General features: G+C 45.4%; 1 protein-coding gene across 5 annotated transcripts in view; it reads right to left on the bottom strand.

The window, feature by feature from the left end:
* FBXL20 (F-box and leucine rich repeat protein 20) overlaps positions 1–23,150 on the bottom strand; it is a 44,163-nt gene that overhangs the window by 2,697 nt on the left and 18,316 nt on the right. For 4 of the 5 annotated variants that reach the window (XM_037410999.1, XM_037411002.1, XM_037411001.1 and 1 more), the window contains exons 3-14: positions 16,910–16,964; positions 14,344–14,418; positions 11,784–11,878; positions 11,224–11,292; positions 10,941–11,036; positions 9,512–9,638; positions 7,399–7,473; positions 5,597–5,727; positions 4,117–4,177; positions 3,491–3,535; positions 2,060–2,116; positions 810–1,022 (exon numbers count right to left, since the gene is read on the bottom strand). In XM_037410999.1, the coding sequence (XP_037266896.1) occupies positions 810–1,022; positions 2,060–2,116; positions 3,491–3,535; positions 4,117–4,177; positions 5,597–5,727; positions 7,399–7,473; positions 9,512–9,638; positions 10,941–11,036; positions 11,224–11,292; positions 11,784–11,878; positions 14,344–14,418; positions 16,910–16,964 (1,099 nt within the window). The remainder of the gene's footprint in view (positions 1–809; positions 1,023–2,059; positions 2,117–3,490; positions 3,536–4,116; positions 4,178–5,596; positions 5,728–7,398; positions 7,474–9,511; positions 9,639–10,940; positions 11,037–11,223; positions 11,293–11,783; positions 11,879–14,343; positions 14,419–16,909; positions 16,965–23,150) is intronic. The other variant, XM_037411003.1, reaches the window with a different exon arrangement.

Below are 23,150 nucleotides of genomic sequence, written 5' to 3'. Positions count from 1 at the left end.
GCCTAAGGCACATATAAAAACTATAGGTGAACTCCTTTTCCCCAGTGTGACCGCCCCCCAGCCTACTCTTGCTGTTATCAGAAAACAGAGTTAGAGGGACCAATTAAAAAATGATGCTCTCCCCGCCCCCCAAATCCTGCGGTGGCGGCGGGGAACGGAACATCTAACCGTACAGACGTGTCCCCTCTTTGCAAATCAAACGTTCTCATGGCTCCTCTTCCACACAGGGAGACACAGACCCAGGAGGGAATCCCTGGGACACGGAGCACCTTAGATGACCGACAGCTCGTGACAGAGCGGCTCTGGCTCTGGCCCATGCTCCGTCCCCCTCAGGGCCACGCAGGCTCCCCGACGGCAGACTGACCGTTAGAGGATCAGCCCCAGTTATTAGAGGGGAAGGGTCAGCGTAAGAAGCATCAGTACAACGCGCGCTATCATCCACCGCGTGAATTAGCACCACGGCACATCTGCTGCGGCACAGGCTCGTGGTCCCCCCGTTTAGAAGAGCGCTGGCACCTACGAGCACCTGCAAAACGCCGACTTGCACGCCAGGTCTCCTCTGTTCCCTCCTGCTGCTGCTCAGCGGACGCAGCGATTACCTCTCCTCCCTACCAGCTACTGTTCATCATCCCCATCCAACCTTCCCAGTGCACCACAGCCATTAAATTCACAGCTGATGGGTCTCCCAACACTTTAAAAACGAGCCCAAGATCACGAGGAACGTGAAACCTCAGCCCTCCCCACCAGATAACGCGTTCACGTCACAGCCTTAGCGGTGTTTTCATTTTTTTTTTTTTTTTCTTTTTTACCCTGAGTCTCTTGATCCCTGCCCGCGTGATCTGCTGACAGTCGTACAGTTCTATCCTCTCCAAGCTGTGGCAGCTTTTCAGGTGCTCCAGGGAGGCGTCAGTGATCAAAGGGCAGTTATCCAGCTCGATCACCTCCAAGCGATCGTGTGCGCAGGCGCCGTTTCCCAAGTGACGAATCCCATCGTCCGTGATCAGCTCACAGTGGGACAAGCTCTGCACCCAAACACAGCAAGTTAGCAGCCCTGGTCGTCAGCAAACAGAAGCCAAAACCCTGCCGGGAGATGCTGTGGGGCAAGGGAGAAGACGGCCCCGCGTTTCACAGGTTTGGACTGGTTTGCCACGCTGGTTTTTTGGCCAGGTCTGGGCTCCTTCTTGGCGCTGGAGCCACTGCCACGCTCCGGATTGCGGGGGCTGGGCTCCGTGGACCTCAAGGACTGAAGTGCCTGCAAGGGGAAAACTCACAACCAAAGCACGATGGGCAAGAGGGCTGTGAAAGGTGGGAGCACGGGGCCAGGAGACAGGACGGATGGAAACAATTACCTCTGCCACCGAAAAAAACACTTTTGCAAAACCCGTGGCCTTGCGCATCACGGGAAGGACCCTGCCACTGGGTCTAAGAACCAGCAGAAAGACAATGTCACCCACTTGGTGCATTTTTTTGGGGGGGGGGGCGCTGCATGTTAAAAGTTCTTGAGGAGGAAGTATTCCTGAGTTAGGAGGTAGCACCAGCCTGTGGCTTCGTCGAGGGGCACAGCGTGCAGAAGGGATGCCACCGCTGCCTGCAGCCCACCTCCCAGGTTTTCTCGTAACGACAATGGACACAGGGATGCAGAGGAGATCGAGACTAAATTCCCAGAAATTTACACCCAGGGGAACATTGCTTTCCGGAGCCAGCAAGCTTTCCAGCTCTCTGTTGCCCAGCTCCACGCTGCAGGTGAGCGGGGCTGCAGCCTCCCCCCACCCCGCTACGCTGAGGGGTTCTCTTGGGCTCGCTGAGGACAGCCAGAGGCTGGTACCGGGAGAATCCAGCATCCCATAATTCATTTTCAGGCAGCTGCGTGTGCCTGGCCTATGATTCACGCTAGCAGTAGGGGAGGGACAATAGGTTCTTCGGGGTCAAGTTTCTAGCCGAATTCTTCCAAGCCTTTGCAACACGTCTATGAAGTCAAAGAGACAAATCCCCACAGGCAGTGCTTGAAATCCCTTTGTTTACAGAAAGAAAATGCTGGAAGTCTCCCTGTAATACTCACCAGAACCTGAAGCCGTGGACAGTGTATGGAAAGCTGGATTAGCGTACTGTCTGTTATCTGGAAAAGAAGAAAAAAGCCTTTTCACGCTGGGTGTTTTGCACAAGGACTTATTTCCCTCCACCACCACGGAAGAAAAACTGCAAAACTTTTGCCTGATCCACGACAATGCCCCACAAAGTCACTTTCCTGAGCCCCTCAGGAACAATTCTCCCGTGTGCCCAAATTTCAGATGTGCTCCCTTATAGAAAACTCCTCACGCCCTTAAAGGACAGGTGAGGCAGAGGCATGGCTGGTTTTTTGAACTTCCCTGAGTAGCTCTCACTACCAGCTCACAATTAAGGGAAGCCAGCGAGAGCAAAGAGACCTCTTCAACAATGTCTCCTAAGCATCTGTGTCTGAAAGCACAAGAGGTGCTCAGTTCCCCTTCCAACAGCTTGGTGGATTGCCCAATTCTTCCTCTTTCTTCTTCAGGAAGAGAGAGAACTCAACACAACGCTTTTCTAATCCAAAAGAATTCCGAAAGGAACTTGCTGGCATGTCTTTGTTCAGCACAAGTCAGTCCAAGGACACTGCCTAATTTTGATTCTTCCTTTATTGGGTTAACTTTAAATCGCTTCCTGTCTGGACTAGTGTAATTTCCTCTTTTTATCTCCTGAATTTCTGCCCTGTAAACATCAGGAAGAACAGAATACCGGGGTCACTCAGTTCTCAGGGCGGGAAGCAAAATCCTGTTTTCGCCACTGTCTTTATCCGAATCGATTTCCAATCTATCCTTAGGGTGAGAGACCTCTTCCACGGGATCTTGAGTAAATTCAACTCTTTTCCCTTTATATGCGACTTCACAACGGTTAGGAGGTTATGGCACGCACCCTACCTCCTCACAACTAACAAAGACAGCTGCAGCTCAGGGTTGTAAGAGAGGCAACAACAAGAGCCTCGTTACATCCCACCCCACTGCCTTTAGGAAGGCTAATGATAGCCCGGGCATCCCACTTTTCTTTCAACTTGTTGCCAAGTCCTCTATAAAATCACTGCTGTTCAAACCATCTGGCTACGTTTTTTCAAAACAGAGGTAACTTCCATTATTTCTGGCAAGATAAGTAGCAAAACCTTCCCTTGCCTTAGGCGTAAAGCCCCAGAATAAGATCTTTACCTTGTGCCAAGGGTCACGATTCACACACCTCTTACACGACCTTCAGGACACATCTATTACTCTTAACGATTTTATTCCTTACAGCAGGAGTCATTACTATGAAATACAAAAGGACCCAACTACAGAAGCAGCATTTTCTTATCCAAATACATCTGATCTTCTCCCTCAGGATTCTAAATCCCGTTCTTATTTGCAGACCTTCTACCACTTTTTCACCATCTTTCTGCGCTGTTGTGACTTATGCTAAAAGAAAAAGAGCCCAAGGTGGCACCTCCTACCTGGACGCACTCTTCCAGGTCCATTTTTTCAAGTTCATGGCAGTTCTAGGAGCAAACAAGACCAAACACACAAACTAAGTGCAAAGCTCAGGCACCAACACAAATAAACTACAATACTACAGTATTATTATTATATATACAATACTACAACTACAATAAAGAAAGTTCTTTTTAAAAATGAAGGGGTTTTCTCCATGAAACATCACGGCTGGAAGGAAAGACTGCTCCTTCTTTCCAAGCAGCACCAAGTATAGCAAAGGGAATCCAGCAGTTTCACTTCTTTAAAGGCATAGATGTTTGGTTTTTTATTCGTAGAAAGGTAAGGTAGTTAAATTTAGGGTCGCCTGTACACAATACAGATTAATCTAGAAAAACAAACAGTGAAGTGTATAACTCCCAAGTATTTAATATTTCACATAGTTTGGACACACATCCTCCTAGATGTGTGGGTCAGGACAATGCCAAAGATTATATACAACCTAAATTTTAGTAACATAGCTTCCCCTCAAATGTCGAGCTCAAAACCAGGACAAGAACCGACGTTCAAGAGAAAGCTACCGCTTGTTCGTATCGACCACGAAAAGAAAGCAAAGGTACTCGATGAGAAAATGGAAACGAGCACTTACCCTAGCTAGAGTGGTAAAGCCCACGTCTGTTAGTTGAGAACACCTTGCAACTTCTAATATTCTGCACAGAAAGAATTTATAATAACCATGGTGGAGTCATTTTGCTTTTCAGAGTGTTTCATTAAAAGCTTCCAGCAACCCAGAAAAGTTTGACCCGGTTTTAGGCTGTGCTCTCTGAGAGGATAATTTGCAACAGAACATCCACCCTCTATACCTGAGCGTTGGTCACAGGGAAAGAAAAAAAGAAGTCAGGCTAAAAGGGAACTCCACAGGTCATCCAGTCCGTACCCTGCTACACGTGCTGGACTGAGGTGCTCTTTAAAAACCTTCATCGCTGGCCACTCGACAACCTCCCCGAGTGATCTCCTCTGGCTTTCACCCCAAATACAGATCTCGTCGTGAAAAAAGGGTGTAATACACGACAACGTGGCAGATGAGCATTAGAGAATAAAGATTTAATGCTGCAACAGAAGAGCGTGAAGCCTTCTAAGGAGGTGAACTGCTTTAAAACTTTCTCGCCGACAGTCACCACAGCTCTCCAGAAGTTTCCTTCACAACATCAACATACTCCTCTACCTTGACAGAAAAGGACGCCAGCTCTCCTAAAGGGCACTGCACGTTTTACCGTATGGAGCTGAACGCCCTTAAGCTGCAGCTGAAGCTCAACATAAACACAGAAACCAGTTGGAAGCAAAACTGTATTCTACCTTCCTCTTTCCAAACTGGTTTCCACACGCTTGTACGCTGCGCTTTGTACCCGTAAATCTTGACATTAGGTATCACAGAAAACAGTTGTGTTTTGTTTTCCCCTGGAAGATACGTGTTTTGTGCCATTTAATACAGGCCACTCAGCTGTTGGCTGTCAGATAACAAAAGTTGTCTCTTCTTTCTGCACCTGGCCATTTTCTGAATTATAGCGAGGTCTTCCTGAAGAAGCTTGTCCTAATAAAAAACTCTTAAAAAGTAAAAAAAAAACCAAAAAACCAACAAACCCAAACCCAAGCACCTGCAGAGATGTCGCTGGAAGCCCACTCTGTCAAGCATTGTGCACAAATTCCATCCGCTACAAAACCATCCTGAAAAACCTGTTAATATCACATGCCAGGAGGAAACAATGTAGTTCAAACGCGTTTTCAGTTCTCAATACAAAAGTAACCTAAGCTCAACTGTTTTTCATAAAAGAACAAAAGTAGATACACAATGGTGTAAAAGGAGCCTGCTAGTAAGCCTGTCTCTCTTGGCAGCGCACACCACCACGGCATGGAGCTCTTTTACCACTGTTTTACTCGCACGAGTTTAGAAACCAGAAGTTTGGGAACAACTCTGATCATCCCATAGCTGGAAAAAACTGAATGATAGGAAGTGCCCTTTTGGAAAGGCCTTCGGTGTCTACAATGGCTGAGATCCTACAGGAGTATGTCACCGAGATCCTTTGCTCAACACGCAGCGGGTCGCTGGAGTAACTTCAGGGAACACTTACCTAAGCCTCGGGCAGCTCTGTCCCAGGGCGTTCAGGATGGCATCTGTAATGTTAGAGCAGCCTGAAGCACACAAGGATTGTAACTTGTGGCATCCTCTGCATATTGTAATGAGACCATCATCTGTTATTTGCTACAAGAAAAACAATAACAACATCACAAGCCATAACGACGTAGGTGGAGGTGCAAGGCACTGCATAGTTTCCTTCTCAGGCCAAGTTACGCTTCTTTTCACCACCCCCACCCCCCCAAATGCCTTCAAATATTTCACTGGAACTGAAAGAGGATAAGCCACGTTGAAGTGACTTGTCAACATTCAGAAAGGGATTCCACATGCACGGAAACGTTTCCGAGCTGGGCTACGTGAGCGATGGGGGGAGGCACGGTAGCAGCAAGCCCAGACTAGGTCTCCTGCCTTCTGTGCCACTCTTGCTTGTAAAGACCTCCTTGGCTGAAACTCAAGACATGAAAGCACCAAAGAGTCAGTTACACCCCCCCCCCCAAAAGAAAAGTTGTTTTCACAAACAGCTTTTGAAAGATACACGCCAGCGGTTTGGGACCAAAACCTGAAGCGGAGAGCCAGGCTTACAGCCAAAATCTGGTTAAATTCACGTAAAAAACAGACGGTCCAGCAGCTCTGTCGATCCACTGCATCCCCGGACACACGGGGTCTGTCCAGCCCCATGTGCGCTGCTCTGGGCGGGGGACAGGGCACAATCCTGCTCCAGGTTCCCCCACGTAAGCAAGAGCACAAGGGGCTGGTACTCAGGGTGGCTGCGCCAAGGAGCCGCCCGGGATCGAACGATGCGGGCAGTGGGATAAGGGACAAAAGGTGGCAGAGGCTGCGCATGCTGGAGGTGAAACCTCACGTCATCCTTCGGTTCTGGATTTTCAGAGGCAGCCAGACTCAATTCCCACAGAAAAACACCAACCTAGGGATTGGCACCGCTTCTTTTAAGATAGCAAACACCAAGCCCGCAGGCTGGGAAGCCCAAGTTCTGGAGGGAGGTGGAACAGAAACGGAGCAGAACTTGGTGTTTTCGGTTAAGGAGATCAAGAACCTTATCAGTTTTCTTCTCCCTTCCACCCGTTTGCCCCTCAGAGCCCAGGCACAGGCCTGGAACATGCTGACAGTTCAGCTCCCCCCTTCGCAAGTGCCGAGTCTCAGATGGATGGGTACCAGTCTCTCGCCAGTCTAGTAACTGGTAAAGCTACTCCTTAAACAGGAGTGGGCAAGGAGAGCCCTGCAGCCTCCCCAGGCCTTGCCCACTTCCATGGAAAAGGAAGAGACTTGCCCAGTTACTCACTGCGTCAGATGGTATGTACAAAGAGCCCATTCCAATTTCTTTTCTGGCATAAATATACATTTTTGGCACCGCAGAAGAACCCGTTTAGAGCCCTTCTGTGCAGGGAAACTGCATTTCTTGGTTCAGTTTTATAGAGAGCAGAGGAACCGCCTGGCTGGATCACCACACAAACACTCCAGCCCAATGGAAAGCATTTTTTCCAGCTAGTCCTGCAAATGAATTTAGAAGCCCCGTGGGCAGGGCAAAGACACGAACAATTCTGACAAAATGAATGCGACGACACTGACTGTTTCGGGGGCTTATCCAGCATCACTGAATGCTACCGAAAAGCTGGCTTTCATCAACTATTTTTACAAGTCTCGTAAATTTACAATCGCCCCGTCTGCACAGAGGCTGACGTTTCTGGGATGGAGCACATTCTGCATGGTTCTGCTTAGAGATGGCCTCTAAATGCACAGTAATGGCTGAGCTGGGAAATTATAGGAAGCTTTACTTACTAAGCATGTTTGAAGGTTTAAAGTCACCAGTTCGGGACAATGTGCACCAATGTATTTCAGAGCTTCATCCTCAAGCTGGAAAGAAAAATTGAGAGACTGAAGCAGCCTGTTAAAACTTGAAGCCATCTTCAATATAAAGCTTTGAGAACAATAATGCATCTGTGGTTTGGTTTGGATACCTATGGGGGAGGAGGGCAACGCACTGCAATCTCGAAATACACAGCAATAAATGCATGTCTTTCCGCCCCCCCCCCCCCCTTTTTTTTTTTTTCCCATCTTAGGAACAGAGTTCAAAGACCTACACCACTAAGTTACTGATTTAAAGAAAAGCTGGTCTGATCAAACATGCATCATTAGCAAAGCAAGTAGTGAAATCAAAAACTATTTACAGGGATTAAGGAAACGCTTCACCAGCGAGGGCCCGTAAGTAACGCTATTTGGAGTTCCAGTATTGCAATATAAAAATAAAGTCTTATTTCAATGTGAGGAACACAAACATAGCCAGGTTGCTTTCTGATGATAAAAAAGCCTGCTATTCTTAAATCTATAAGAACAGATGGCAAGTAATTGATAACAAGGATGTATTGCCATCAATATTACTCATGACTCCATAAATTACTAGAAACTCAAGCTGTTTCTATGACCTGAATTCTCAAAATAGGCTGAGATTGTTGTATCTTTAATCAAGTCATTTTTACAGCCATGTATACCCATCTCACGTATTAAAAATCCAATGGTAGTATAAATTTAGAAAAACTACTGACTATAGCCCTTGCAGCTGAGTTTTCTCATGCACATAAGCAGCGTATTAATGCCTTGCTTACCAAAAAAACCTTTCAGGACTTTCAGTGTCCACGCACAGGAGAAATATGCTTTTTCCATACACAGCAAACAAAAATGTCACTTCCTGACTCATACTAAAGGAATCCCTACTCCCAAGGGAAAAAAAAAAAAAAAAAAAAAAAGAAAACAATTCCAAAACAAATAAGCCCTGTCAATGTTCAGGTACAAGGACCTAACAGATCACAGATCTTTTTCCAGGTCCACCTCAAGGCTCTTAAAATCTTGGGAGTCACTGGGTCACAGGTTTCAACTCCTGCAGGGTCAGTTTTAGTGTCCTTTTTTGAGGACAAGATTCTGAGATACCTTTGCTCCTTTCTAGCCTATCTGTCTGCGTTAAAAAGACCCCGGACTGCTTAAGTAAAAAAAAAAAAAAAAAAAAAAGAATTAAAAAACAATTCTTTGAGAAATAAAAAAAAAATTAAAAAAATTCTTTGTGAAATAGCTTTGCGAGGAGATCTGGCTCATTCAAAGAGCAACGTTTGAGGTTGATGTTTCCCATGCCCCAGTTCATAATTGATGTAACCCCTTAGTAAACTTGTAATACAGCTAAATCTTTAACACATTAAACTTTCCAATGATTGACCAGGTAACACAGTAAAGAGAGGTTCAAGGAAGTTAGCCTGAACAACAAGAAGTATAACCAGGGGGGCAAAAAAAAACCCCTTTCAGCTGTAAAAGTTAGCGCACCACTTACATATTCCAAAGTACAAGCATCACAGTCTCTGCAACCTCTTTAAAATATACTTTTATAGCTCAAGCGCTATACGTTATACTTGAGGGAACAGTACTATGCTCCTGACTGGCTGCAGAGATGTCTTTTCAAAGCAGTCAAATCCGTGGTGATCCTCTTTGACTAACTAGAAGATCCAAAGGACACGTAGAGGAAATTCTATCAGCAGCGCAGATGAAAGTACTGTCACGCTTTCTAAAATTTTCAGAGCCTTCAGAAACGGATGGGTCTAGCCATGAATAACAAAGTTATCTCCTCTGTAAAAGTTTGCTCAATGTGTTCCCGACGGGAAAAAAGATGAATGATTCTACAGCGAGATACGCAAATTGTTCAATGTCCCACTATTCACGCTGAGCTTGAAGCTATTAAAGAATTTCCATAAAAGCAGTTCATCTCCAACAGACAGATTGTGAGTGATTTCAGTAACGTAACATTTTTGGAAATAGAAAAAGCCACAAGACTTCATCCCCATACTTTCAGTTACAGCAGAAATAAGCCAGCTGTTACCAGCGGAGCCGAGCGCTCTCCACGGAGCCGTACCTGCGTGCAGCCTTTCAGAAACAGGGCTTTGAGTCCACCGCAGCCCCTCACCAGAGCCTGGATGCCATCCTTAGTCACTTGGTCACACCAGGAGATATTCAGCTGTTCCAGCAGTGGGCACCCCTCGCTTTGGAGGTGAAAGGTAAAAGTGTGTGGTTTTGTTTTGGAAAGAAATCCTGCCTCAAGTCAGAATCTAGGCAATCTCCCATTTCTGGAACCCACGTGCGCACAGATGGACACCCGCACCCCACGCACCCACGGGGAACACCGCTGTCAAACATCACCTCCAAATGCAAAGAGCTCTCCAGAGACGGTACCAGGAGCTCTAAACCAGGGTATTAGTAGGGTCAAAGACCACCAGTTTATCCCACTTTGGACACCTCCCAGCTCCTGCCCAAGGACAGATGCTACGGGCTTTCTGGATCTGAATATAACCAAACAACCCTCAACGAAAACCAAAATTAGGGCTGATTCCTGCCACGCTGCTGCTAACTTCCCAGGTGTAACTTTGCATTTGCAAATAGCTGCCAGTAGGAGTAACACTCAAGTGTAATTTGTAATTAGGAAGAAATACACATGCTATCATGGATTTAAGATAGCTGCAGCTCAGATTAGACCACATGAAACTAGGCAAGGATGAAGACCCTCAAGGGAAGGAAAAACCAGGCTCAAAGTATTTACTGTAGTGACAAAAACAATTTAATCATTCATTTGTTCTTTCTGTGGTTTCCTCTGGTGTCTAGATTCACCCTCCAGTATTTTTTCCCCCATGATACAGCTTTCCTCTATTTTCTTTTACTCCACTGGTATATCACTTGAATTATTTAATTGTTTTTTAATAGCTTGGCCTCTATTGTTACCTTTAGTGTTTTTTTTGCCTCCTTTTCTCTGTCCCAATATCTTCCCACCAATGTCTGTCTGTCCCTTCCTTTTCTAGATTACTTGGCAATTCCATTTAGCAGATTTAAGCAGTTATATGTCTCCTAAGCAGTTTAAAAAGACAAATAGTCACATGCTGGTGTTCACCTTCTAGCTCTGTAAACAATTGCTAAGTACGCAAAGGTACACTTACAAGGAAGAAGTTGACTGTTAGTAAACGAGCATTTTAAAAAGGCAGACTAAGACTTTTGCCTCCCCCAAAATCCCTCCTCCAAGACTTTCATAGGGTATAATTCTTCTTCCACTGCTAATAACCATCAGGATGGATATAAAAAAAGTTTGAGGGCAGCTTTTCATAAGTCTTCCTCCTCCGTGTGGGCAAACCAGGAGGCACCACGTGTGAATGCTGAGCTCTGGGCGGGGGGGATGCCTGAATTCTAACGACGGTTAGACCTCAGCCTACGTCAGTCTCCTCCAAGGCACACACAGGGCAACGGTGGGTCACGCTATCTGCAATCAACCGGCAAAAGTCCACGGGGTTGACTCCTACCTCAGTGCTTTCAGAGACAGGTTGGTTATGGAAGTGCAGGAAGCCAAATCCAGGTGCCTGAGCTTAGAGCAGAACTTACTGAGGCTGGTACACGTGCTGAAAGAGAGCATACAAGACACACTCACAGATTTATTCGAAGCCATACACGTTTCATATAACACGAATCGCATTATCTATTGCACGCACGAGCCTGGCCTTCCCTTAGAAAGAGAGATGGGAAATATAACGTGGTACACACAGAAAAGGGGATGGCAGGGCAAACGGAGAAAAGAAGTTTACTCACGCATCTGTGATCTTGGTACAGCCATTGAGGTTCAATACTTCAATATTTCTGCAGTTCTGTGCAAATGTCCTTTATTAAAGGAAAGGGAAAACACAGCACTTTCAGGCAACGGTCTTCCAGATGTTTTACAACATTTGGTTTACCCATAACGCGTCAGATATGACCTTACAAAATCGTGTCTCAAACAAAATAGGTAAATAAATAAAATAAATACTATATGTTGCCTCGTAGCTTGCCTTGGGATTTCCCAGCCTAAAGGCAAAAGCTTGTAATTCAGTGTCAATTACGACTTAGCCTGTAGCAGCAGTTGGCATTATTTTAATGAGAATTGAGAACAGCAGCTACTATATGAAGTTAAAAAATTACAAGTTAAAAGATAAATACAATATAAATATATTATCAAATAATATATAATATTACCACTCTACATTTTAAGTTAGACACACAGGCTCAAGATCTCAGTTCGGAAGTGGCCATCGATTATTCCAGTTCTTTGTGGTAGCAGAAATAAAATCGTTCTTTATGTCACATTTAAGAGCAGAAAGAAGCCATACCACTACCTTAATGCATTGTCTCCCACTCCTAGACAGCCACGCAGGCTTAACTTCCGCAAGAAACCCCCACATCTTTTAGAAATATTCTCAACTACTCGGCCCTGTTGGAGACAGAAAGAATGACATTAAAACCCAAAAGTCACCCGGATCCTTCGAAAAGTTGTATGCAAAATTTTTGCAGATTAACAACAGTTTGTTATTCTAGGTAAAACAGTGCTAAGAAAACAAAACAGAACAAAAAAAAAATATGCCATGATAATAATTCTAAGGCAGGGAGAGGGAGAATTATTCAGCTTCTGAAGATGGAGAGACAAGGAACGATTACCTAAAGCCGCTCAGGCTAATGACTGAGGAGTTTCCTCCAGTTCAGAGTTCCCAGACATGGACACAGACTACCCAAGAAAGAGGAAAGCAGCAATGCCATCGCTACAACACGGGCAGGAAGATTTACAAATAAGTACAGTCAATGTACTAGAAATGGCTATACTTAAAATTTCTACTCAAAACAGAGATGAGGCAGAACCAGCCCACGAGTTTTTATTCTTACGGGAAAACGGATTAAAACATTTGTGTTCAAGAGACCTAGAAAAACGCTTTTTTTAATTCCAAATTTGTCATCAAGGGAAGCCTCCAAAGACCCCACTACAAGCTAGCATTTACCCAGCTACTTCTCACTGTGAACGAAGTGCAAAAACCCTTGACAGAATATTTGCATCAGTGTCCAGAAATTCAAGAACCTTCCCCTCTAGTCTACGTGCTCGTTTATCACAGAACAGGAACATCACTTGGTTCTCCAAGTACCAGTCGGCATTTAAGACCTCTGTAATCACAAGGCTATTCTTTTAGAATCTTTTTCTAGTCCATAAAAAAAAATTAAAAAAAAATAAATCAAGCATCGGGCTCAGGACAATGTAATAGCACAACGGAAAACAGGACACCAGCTTAACTAGAACTCTTCACGAGCTTCTGGTGACATCTGGCCACTTGCTTTCAGGGGCTGGGGGAGCAGCTCCAGAGCTGTGGGGTGACCGAACACCTCCGGGGGGCTGAAGCTCGACCTGCACATCTGTGTATAGAAGGGCTGGAAAACTCTGAAACACCCTGTCTGTTTTCGCAATTCCTCTAGCAAGCCTCTGAATTCATACGCTTCGACTGGGAGGATTCAACCACATCTATACAGAGGATTTACAGCAAGTGATGCATTTACATTCCTTTAAAGCAGAGGTTTAGGAGATCAGAAAGCCTAGCAGGTACTTTTAGGTTAGGTACAACACATTCAAGCCTTTGGTTTGAAAAGGGGAAGACGGTGTTTACGTAAGGACATGTGTTTGATGTATAGAGTGGTGGTAGAGAACAAAGAGACAATAAAACCATGCAAAAACCACTCAAGAATGAGAAAAGCCTAGTTTGTATTCACAGCGTTCCTGCCTCTCCCTCCTACGCAGACCAACACGGCAGCAAGGCTGAGCAGCTCCGTCCACCGCTCCTGCCACCTCCAGAGCCCAAGCACCGCTTGTAACCCTGCTCTGCCTCTACCAAAGTAAAAAATTCTACGGCTCCAGAACCTCCAAGGCACGTTAAAAGAGAGAAAAGTATTTGTTATCAACAACAAAAATCACATAGTTTACCTCCTTCAAGAAGTCTCAGGCCACTTGGAGCCCTGCAAGCGTGCAGAGGTCAGTATCACAGGCTTGTGCCTCCATCCCCGTCTCAGCTGCTTAGGTACACAGCTGGCAGAAAGAGATTATTTTAACTCTTTCCTCCACAAATAATGTGTGTTTGCCACCAGCTCCCACACGAGGTGTGACTCGTCAGCCATCATCCAGTTTATGCCTATCTAGAAGGAGTTAATCTCGCTCTCTCCCTACTCCAACGTAGAGGATTATAACATTCCGATAGGAAATTTAAGGGTTTGCTTTGGTGGGGTTTTTTTTTCTCATTGTTTTTCCCGATTAATGCAATTTTAATGTTAAGAACAGCACGACAACAGCATCCATTCCTATCGGTGCTGACTAGTTCCCACCTAACAGATTTAGAACAGCTACAACGAAGCATTTCCAAAGCTGCGTCTTTTAGGAATAATTCTGACCTCATCCCCCGAATTGCCTTCGCTTACACTTCAATTTTCAATATTAAAGATAGACAGGAAAGGACAGACATATTGCAGGCCATGTTTCCAAAGACATTCAGCCTTAATGGTCTTAAGTCAGTGCTATGTTAACATTTTTTTGAGCAAAAAGAAAAGTAGCCTAAATTCTGCTGTGCTGAAGAAGTCGTTTTCCACAAGAACAAACTATTCGACTTACTTCTGTTTTCAGAACACACACAAAAATACTTTCCTTCCACTACTACCTTTAAGTCTTGATACAGATATATAATTCTGTCCATTTTCAAAAGCTGAATGGATTGCCAAGACTTTAAAGACTCCCTGAAGCTAAGAAGAACTGAAATTAATGATTTCTATCTCCAGGGAAGGTAAAAAGGGTTACGCTGGGAGTATTAATCCATTCTAGGCTGTAATTACATTTTAACAAGAAAAATGGGTTTGTATGTCACTTAATTATACCTCAATATCCCTCTGGAAATCAAACAGGTCAATTCGCTGCCAGTTACTGCCATCCAGGGCCAGAACATTCCATGCCTTTATCGGGGGAAAAAATGTAAATGTGTTGTTAATATGAAAAAAAACGCCAGTGGGGACCTAGTTACAGTTTGTTCCTTTTAGAAACAACATTCTGTCTCAGATGGAAAAGCAACAAGTAATTACAGCCAACAAGGAAAACTGTGCAGTTACCAGAATTGCTTGCTGGGACCAGAGTCCCCTCACCTACACGGCTCACTCTTCACAAGTCCCCCAAGCAGGCAAGCCCGCGGCGCCCCCGCCACTTCTGCTCCCACGGGAGGTGTAGGTGCTGAGCCCAGGACAGGAGGCAGTGCCGGAGCGTGGGCATCTTCACAATCCTGGCTGGAATCTAATCCCTCTGCAGCATCCCCGGCTAAACCTTTAGAGGATGCTAGCAGGACCAAGATGAAGGATACCAGGACGTGGGCGAAGGATGCTAGCAGGACCAAGACGAAGATGAAGGATACCAGGACGTGGGCGAGTCCCAGAGGAGACCCTACACCAGGCATCTACACTGACAAGGGGGGTGATGCTATTCTGAGGGCGCGGAGGACTCGGTGGCGCTGGGACGCAGGACTACGCGGCGAGATCCCGTAAGCGCTGGGTGAGGCTGTCATCTCGCACACCTTCTCTCTTGCCTCCAGCAGAAAGAGGTGCTCAAGGCCGTTCCACGGCTCGGTGCACGGGGTGCCGCGTCCCACAGACGGAGGAATTCAAATCTTTGTAAGCTGTCCAGATAAAGCATCCAGCTCTTACCTGAGAACCACGCACCGCTGCCGGATTGACAGTGTTTACTACCTCTGACTTAAAGTGTGTGTTTTGTTTGATTTTGTTGGTGGTTTTGTGGGTTTTTTTGTTTGTTTTGTTTTTTGTTTTTAAACAAACAAATCTCATGTGGTTCATGCTACAAATGAGAACCAGGAACTGAAAGTTAGTAATTCTGCCCTTAATGAATCAAAAAGGTTGTCAACACACTACTATACTTGAAGTTTTAATTACGTAATCAAAGTAAACAACTAGATCTCATAATAACCGTGAGTCCATCGTTATGAAAGAGCGCATGTATATAGGCATATTTTTATACCACATCTATTACATGCACTGAGCTACATCTCCATCACAACATACTAGTTCTTGTGCATGCCACGTATACGCTCAGAACAGCCGGCAGCAGAACTGTAAGCATTAATTGATTTTCTGCATTTTAAATCTCATTGCTGGTATTTGTTTTAAGGTCTAATTATCGCCATGAGAAAAGCAATAGCTCCAGTGGAAAAGAAATGCATCAGTGGATGCAAGTTATAAGACAGCATATTTTAATGCGTAATGTGGGGAACATCACCTACAGCCTTTCTGTAGCTCTGTGCAGAGACTCCAGCCCTTTACAATACCTGCTGTGTCACATAATGACTAATACATTCTCGATGCCCTGTGGGCTGTGTAAACAGGAGCAAGCAACAAAAATGGGAGTACACCTTGGCACTGGGAAGTATCTGACAGCCCAATCTGGTCAATATTTTCCTGCTGGAGCGGGGAATTTCAGCTGGAAGACCTTTCACTAGAAGACCTATGTTATTCAAAGAACATGGGATGATAACTGTAATGCCTAGACATCACACAGGTTATTTTTTAGTGCAATTAAAAATGTTTAAGCATAGTCTTTTTTATTCTTACATACTCTGAAATAATGAAACAAATCCCACTTCAAGCCTGAACCCAAGGTTGATTGGTTTTGTACAGGTGGCACTCAGCACTGGCTCTGCCACCACGGTGAACACACCACTACAAACACCTTCCAGCGTAACCGACCTCCCAGTCTTGCTGTAGTAACGCTCCCTCTGTGTGTTATATTACATACCAGCAGGATAATGTATCTGAACAAGTATGGGAGCTCTAGATAACTGGACCTGCAGCTGGAGAAATTTTCCCAAGCGACTAATCCAAGCTGGATTTCATTAGCCGAAGCCCACCAAACTATGAGCTTCTTCAGAAAAAAAAACCAAAAAAACCAACCCTAAACAAAACAGGCAACTCATTTTTTTTTTCTTCCATGCTTATTTCAAACTACCTCCAAGTAGAAAAGTAAACTTTCGTTAACTGTGCAGCATCTCTGTGAATCAAAATTTCTGTATCTCCACCAAAAACCACAAGATGCCATTTTAGACTCATCCAAGTTTGGTATTTTCATCAGCACAGGTCTCCTGTACAAACCCTGGCTGACCGGAGAGCTCCTGGGCAAAAAATCAGCCACCTCCCCTTAGTAACCTGCCCAGAGCCTGGGACACTGGCAAAATGGTATTCAAGCTTTGAGTCCCCCTTCACTGGTGCCATCAGAAATTTCTGGTATTGCAGCATGAATATGGGACGTTAAATAACAATAGTTGAGTTGCACAAAGCTCCCTGGTACAAATCCTCCCAGTTTGACATGCTAGGGAATGCTGGAGCAAGAGAATTGTCACGCAAATCCCATCAGCTGTTAAAATCCACCAGCAAGAAAGAAGGTTCTTACCCTGGAAACTTGAGCACAACGACACAGAGTGACCACATCCAGGAAAGAGAAAATTCTGTAACAGAAATAAAAGATACCTTATTGGTTATCTACATTGAAAACAAAGAGAACATGAAAAACAAAGCGGGGGGGAAAGGACTGGAGACAGCAAAACTTCTTTGTAATTCAGTTGAAAGCTGAACTGTGAAAAGAAGTGCAGACCTAGCAGTTAACAAATGAAAGCAAAACACACCACGGGGAAATAGCCACCTCGCACCTTGCAGTATTTACCGACAGCAAACTGAACGATTACTTATGGAGACAGGCTCTTACAGGTATCGGGTGGCTTTAACAGCCAAACGTTCAGGATACGGCAAAACGAGCAGCCACGTTGGGCTGGTTTGGCTCCCGCTCGACACAGGAGCCTCCCTGCGTGCCCAGCACCTCTGTTCAACAAACCCAATGTCTTTAGCAACAAAAAGCAGGCGGCATAATAATTAATAAATCAAAGCGATGCGCCAGCCTGATTTCGGCGCATGAATTATTTCTCCTTTTGCACAGAGCTGGGCTAAATATGAAGTGCTGTTCACGCAGGGGTAGGAGGAGTATTTTTCTCCGCAACACGGCGAAGCAAGTTGCACAGCCAGCTGATCGGTTCGGTTGTGTCAGTGCGGTGTCTAGGGGAGAGGCGCTGAGGATTAAGGCGATGCGGTCACTCCTCGTTGGTATGTCATTCCTCTGCCAGGGCACACCCAAGTGTTGAGGCCAACGCCCTGGTGTTGCTGTCCTATTTATTGGGATAAAGGAATTAGACGGCAATACTTTGCAATGCTATACTGGGCTAAGACATCCACGCTTTTATCCACGGCATGTGCACCCTTCTCTGCGAACGCGAGAAGCATCGAGCCGATTTAAAGCTCCCAAATCTGTACCAATACATTATTTTCTGGTTTGTGGTTGTTCAAACAATCGCACGTCATAAAACAGAGAAGGTCAAGCGGACAGTAGAACGACAGTAAGGTCTCATTCTCTTTGACAGCCATTATAAAACCATAGGATGAAACGTTTTTGCAAAGGTAATACAAGCGTTTGACTACAAGAAAACACCTGCACAAATGCTTTGGTGTTTTAAACTTGAAGACCACCAAAATGTTTTGGCAAATGTTACCAGATGCAAGTGTTCAAGACATGGGGCAAGCAATTTTGTTCCAATGCTATATCCCGTTCTATAAAATACTCTTGTCAGATTAAGTATGGTTGTCCAGGAGAAATTCTGAGAACAAACAAAACTCCACTGTTCCAAAACCCTCCAGACCTTCTCAAGAAAACACTGTACACCCAGATCAGCGATCGTTTGGATACCTGCAACACTTGAGTCATCTCCCCACAAGACCATGGGCTTGAGGTGGGGATGGGTGTACACAGGCTTTCCTATATTCTCAGCAGACCTGTCTGCGCTGGGAGAGACTCAGAAACGAGGTGACATCATTGGCAGCTTGGTTTTTTTTGTGTGACTTCTAAACTTAACAAACACCTTCTACCAATGCATTACTGAAGCTCACATATTGTAAACAAGAAAACCGCATGTACTCCTCTCCCCAGAGAAGTACAAAGAATACATTTGAATAAATAGCACGGATACTGATAAAGCTGGGGGAAGAGGTGCTGAGAACAATGAACAAGCACCGTGTGCATCACTGATAAACCACACTTTGTCCTAGAGATAAACCATGAGGGGTTATCCAGGCTTTGGCCACTGACACCAAGTTTTGCTGCACGTTGATACGTGCCGCACACCTTCCCAGACACCCGTGTGTTTGTCTGTCGCTATATATAAAGAGCAAATCCTGGATTTTTCGTATTTTAGGAGAAGGCACAAGCAAGGCTGAGATGATACAACTGCATGATCAAGCTCTCTTGACCAACAGGTATATAAAAAGCACTTTAGAAACATCAATGATGGTGGTAAAGGAAGTTACTGACAGAGGATGAATGCAGATTATTTATCAAAACACAGATGCTTACAGGCATCATGTAGCTTAGAAAATGTTCAGTTAAGTCAGGCTATGGCAGAATAAACAGCCACACGCTCTCCTGTGTTTCTACACTGCCCAAAGACACTCACAGATCCAAGGAGCTTCATTCAAGATACTTCTCATCTCTTCCTTACGCACCTCATCATGAGACAAAATTGACAGTGACATGCGCTGAGATACATGCAGTTAAAAGGTCTGGAAAGGAGCTAATATGCAACGTAACACTGTTGTGAGAACCCACTTCTGGATTTCAGAAGCGGTTCCATGCTCACTGCTTACAGACAAGTCTTCCCCTTGGATTACATGGCATTTATTCCTGCATGTTTGTGAGCGCTGAGGATTTTAGCACAACTCAATGTACAACAATACAAGGAAAGCCTGGGGAAATGATAAAAGCTAGGGAAAATTCTTACTTTCACCCTAGATTCCCATCATAGGAGCAAAAAAAAATAAAAAAAAAAAAATCAAACTCCATGGGAACAGTGGCTAGGTCAGTAACTACATAAGCTTTCTATATTTTCATGAAAATTGCTTTCTCCATGGAAATCCCAGGCTATTAATAACCATCTCATCCCTCTATCAGGGCTCTTAGGTCTTGGCCAAATTCTTTTCTACTTCCTGCTCCTCCCTTCCCAGTCTACCCACACAGCAGAAGGGACGTCATCACAGCAGAACGCTTGCCCCTCTCACCTCCGAGGTTAACGCTGCTGAGCTTTGCCAGGAGTTCCCTGGCCTAACTCGCAGACTTTGGCTCTGAAGAGCTCAAGAGCATTCTTCAGTGTTTTCTGAACTGCTCTTGCATTTCTTCAAGAATATCAGCCAATGATTCAGCAGAATCAGACTGCAAAAATTCCTCTTTCAGCAGCAGTCACCACTCTGTTGCGCATTTTGGTCATTTCAGAATTGGCTCCGTGAACTGGAGAGAACAGCAGGAGCACAGCTGAAGTTTTGCAGGCACAATGACCCGAGTTAAATTTTCTACTGCAGCCCTGAGGACAGGATTTTTCTTCTCTAAGGAGCTGCTAGTGAACATTAAAAAAAACAAACAAAAAACCAAACAACAAACCCAACAACCCCAAACCCCCATAAACAAGCTGCCCACATGGCTAAGCAATGACTGAGCGGTCACCACCTTCCGAACGGGAGCACAGCACTGTCATAACTGCTGGGTCTCTTTTCAGCAAGCCACACAACGGGAGATAAAGCAAAGGTAATCTATACGTTCACCTGAAATCATACACATTCTTGCTAATACCCTACGGCTTGATTAAAACTGGACGCGACAATAGAAAACGTACTGGGCTGACAAGAAGTTTGGATGCAACTCAGTCAGCTCCAGACCATCTTCTCAGGAATCGGGGAACGCTAGAGAGGGGTCATCCTCCTGGAATTGTTCCAAAGCACCGAATCCTGAGAAAATAGCTACTGCTCTGGTCAGATTGAGTTTATCTGGTGAAAGAAAGCAGAGAAGAGTAAGTGGCAGCAGCATGAACAGTACTACTTGAACGGTTTTCCCCATTTTGCCATAGTAGATCAAAAGGCACGTAAGCTGGGATGTTTATTTTCACATCCAACAGACAGGATTTCAGTTTTGCTCACAGCTGACTGCCGTACTCTTACATTGCTCTTTTTACTCTTCAGAGTTGACAGTAAGAAAATAATCCACACCGATAACTTGATCGTCAAACAGTGATCACAGGTGAAGGCAGACCGAGTATTCCAAATGGGAATTAAAACAAGTCTGGTACTGCTGCAGACTAAATTGTTTCACTGCGAAGTAACTCCCCGTGCTTAGGGCTTTGCCTGAACAGTTCAGCACTGGACAATTTAGCTAAAACACGCTGCAGTTCGAGCATTTTTCAGGTTTCAAGCTCTTAATCCACTCAGGGTTTTCTAGGACTCCTCACTTTCCCACTGGCCCTCTAATTAGATTAGGGTCAAGACTCTAATGAAATGCCTGGATGCTGCAAAAGGCTTTGAGGTGAGCTAGCTTAGACCTTCAGCTTTCTAAAATTATCAACACAAATTTATGTCAGTGACCCACCGTTCAAGTGAAGTTTTGCTCCGTACTCGTTTTATGCCAACGGGCCAGCCAAGAGGAGAGAAATGTCAACTTTGCTGCCAACTCCCCAGTCCCCCACGTGCTCTTGTCGCTTCCCGGTCCCCAGCAGCACTCGAGCTCCCAAGGAATAAATCGCCATGGGGTTTTGAAGGTCAGATGGCAATGCCGGTGCCAACGACTAGCTGTGCTGAAAACGGGCTAGCAGGCAGCAGCACGGCATAAAAGCTGCTTATGCCAGGAGAGAACTGAAAACTGCTTGACCTGCCCATGAACCACTAAGGAAAAGATGAACTCCCACAGCCTGGTCCCCTTCACCCTGCCAAACGTAAGCTGTTTAGCAGCCCCACATCACGCTGAGAGTAAACCTTCTTCAGGAAACCGGCAGAGACCACCACTGCCACCGCAAATCCAAGCTTGGGGTTGGGGTTTGGCTTCCAGACAAAAAGCGACTGGCAGGCAGCCCTCAAAGAATGAATGCACCTTTTCAACGGGGCTTCAATTAATGCCAGCCCAGAGAAACAGGGCCATGATGCACCTTCTGGGGAAACGACCACAGCCAGAACCGACGCGGACCATGAATTCACCGTTCGCAGTCACCAAGCCAGACGCTGCCCAAAGAGGAGCCGGCAGCAGAGGAGGAAGGGAAGCAGCGAACAGAACGCCGCTGTTTCTGGTTTGGCTTGTTCGCGTGTAAGGTGTATTTATGTATAAAGGTGTAAAGCTCCTAGAAACTCAGCTGGCAGGAGACAAAGCTGAGCAGGTTGCAGCAGCATCAGGACAAGGATTTGTGACCCAAGCAGCTGATCTCGCCCCATGTGCGGCAGGGACAGCTTTGTTCAGAGCCCTGCTCCTGGGGAAACGCGGGACAAACATCACCATTGCCAGTGTTGTGGGGAGGCAGAACATGACATGACGGCTGAATCACGGCCATGTCTAAAGGAGAGATTTCTGAGGACAGCCCCCCAGAGCACTTTCCACCTCCACCCCATTCTCACGGACAAAAGCATTACTGAAGCTGCACATTTCTGTATCTTGGGGTGTGACAAGGGCTGCTGTTCACCCCTTTTATATCCTCCTACTCTTTATTTTGCTCAAGTGCAGCTTTCCACTTTGCAACCACATACGTGAGACATCAATGCCATCTGCAGAATGAACAAACCAGAGAACAAGACATTACACAGTAGCACTGCTTAAACACATAAGTCTTTGTCTTGTAGACAGTGACACTCATTTACAGGAGATTCCTGCAGATAAATGCATCCAAGTTTCTCTTTCAAAGGCTGCACTGTCAATCCACACTAATTAATTTTCACAGTATGCTAACAGTGAATTCCAACTCTCAAAACCATTACTTATGAGCTTTAAACATTTATAAACTCAATCTCCTTATTTCTCCGAGGTTCCACACGGTCCTGAACACTTGCTCTGTTCTACAGCAGGTTAGGATGATCAGTGATACCAAGACACAACAGGCAAAACCCTTTTCCACAGGGCAGAAGCACGTGTACTGCTGAGAACTCAGCCACACTGTGGCTTGTACTGACAAAATTTCCCGCTTGATGCATTGATTCCCTCCTGCTTATGACAAAACCTTCTCTGATTTTCTATAGTAATGTTCCTCAACATCAGCTACCTCCTACGGACCAAGTTGTGCTTATGGGGCCCACTCAGGATCATTCCACTTTGACTGATCTACCAGAAAGCTCATCCGTGCTCTAATCAAGGTCCTGCTCCTTGGGAGCCCAGCGACCACATGCCTCTTCCCCTGAAGTCCATCAAAAATCTCCGTAAGATCTCAATGCCGAACCATCCTCTCCCTACCAGATCCCCTGCTTTCCCTATGTTACATGAACTCCTTGCCTCATGTGTCAGTACTCTTCACAACCTGTCCCCAGCCTACCTGTCATCTTCCCACAACGGCAAATCCTGGTTTAGCTGCACCTGCAATACCAGGACCTACTTGATCCCATCAGAAAAAGAATCCGCTCGGAAAATCCAGAGAGACAATTTTCTCACTCTTCCAATTCTGTATTTGCTGCAGCACATCCATCCATACCAGTGGTTCGGGGCAAGTACTGGGTGAAGACAACTGCTGTCACCTGCAAAAAATCTGTACAAACCCATCTGGGCTAGGGTATCCTGTCATGTTTGTTACTCCATCCTG

The sequence above is a fragment of the Falco rusticolus genome, chromosome 18 (assembly GCF_015220075.1).
Source record: "Falco rusticolus isolate bFalRus1 chromosome 18, bFalRus1.pri, whole genome shotgun sequence".
Classification (NCBI taxonomy): Eukaryota; Metazoa; Chordata; class Aves; order Falconiformes; family Falconidae; genus Falco; species Falco rusticolus.
Note: the sequence above shows the minus strand (reverse complement) of the source record. Positions and strands in the feature narration are given on the sequence as shown.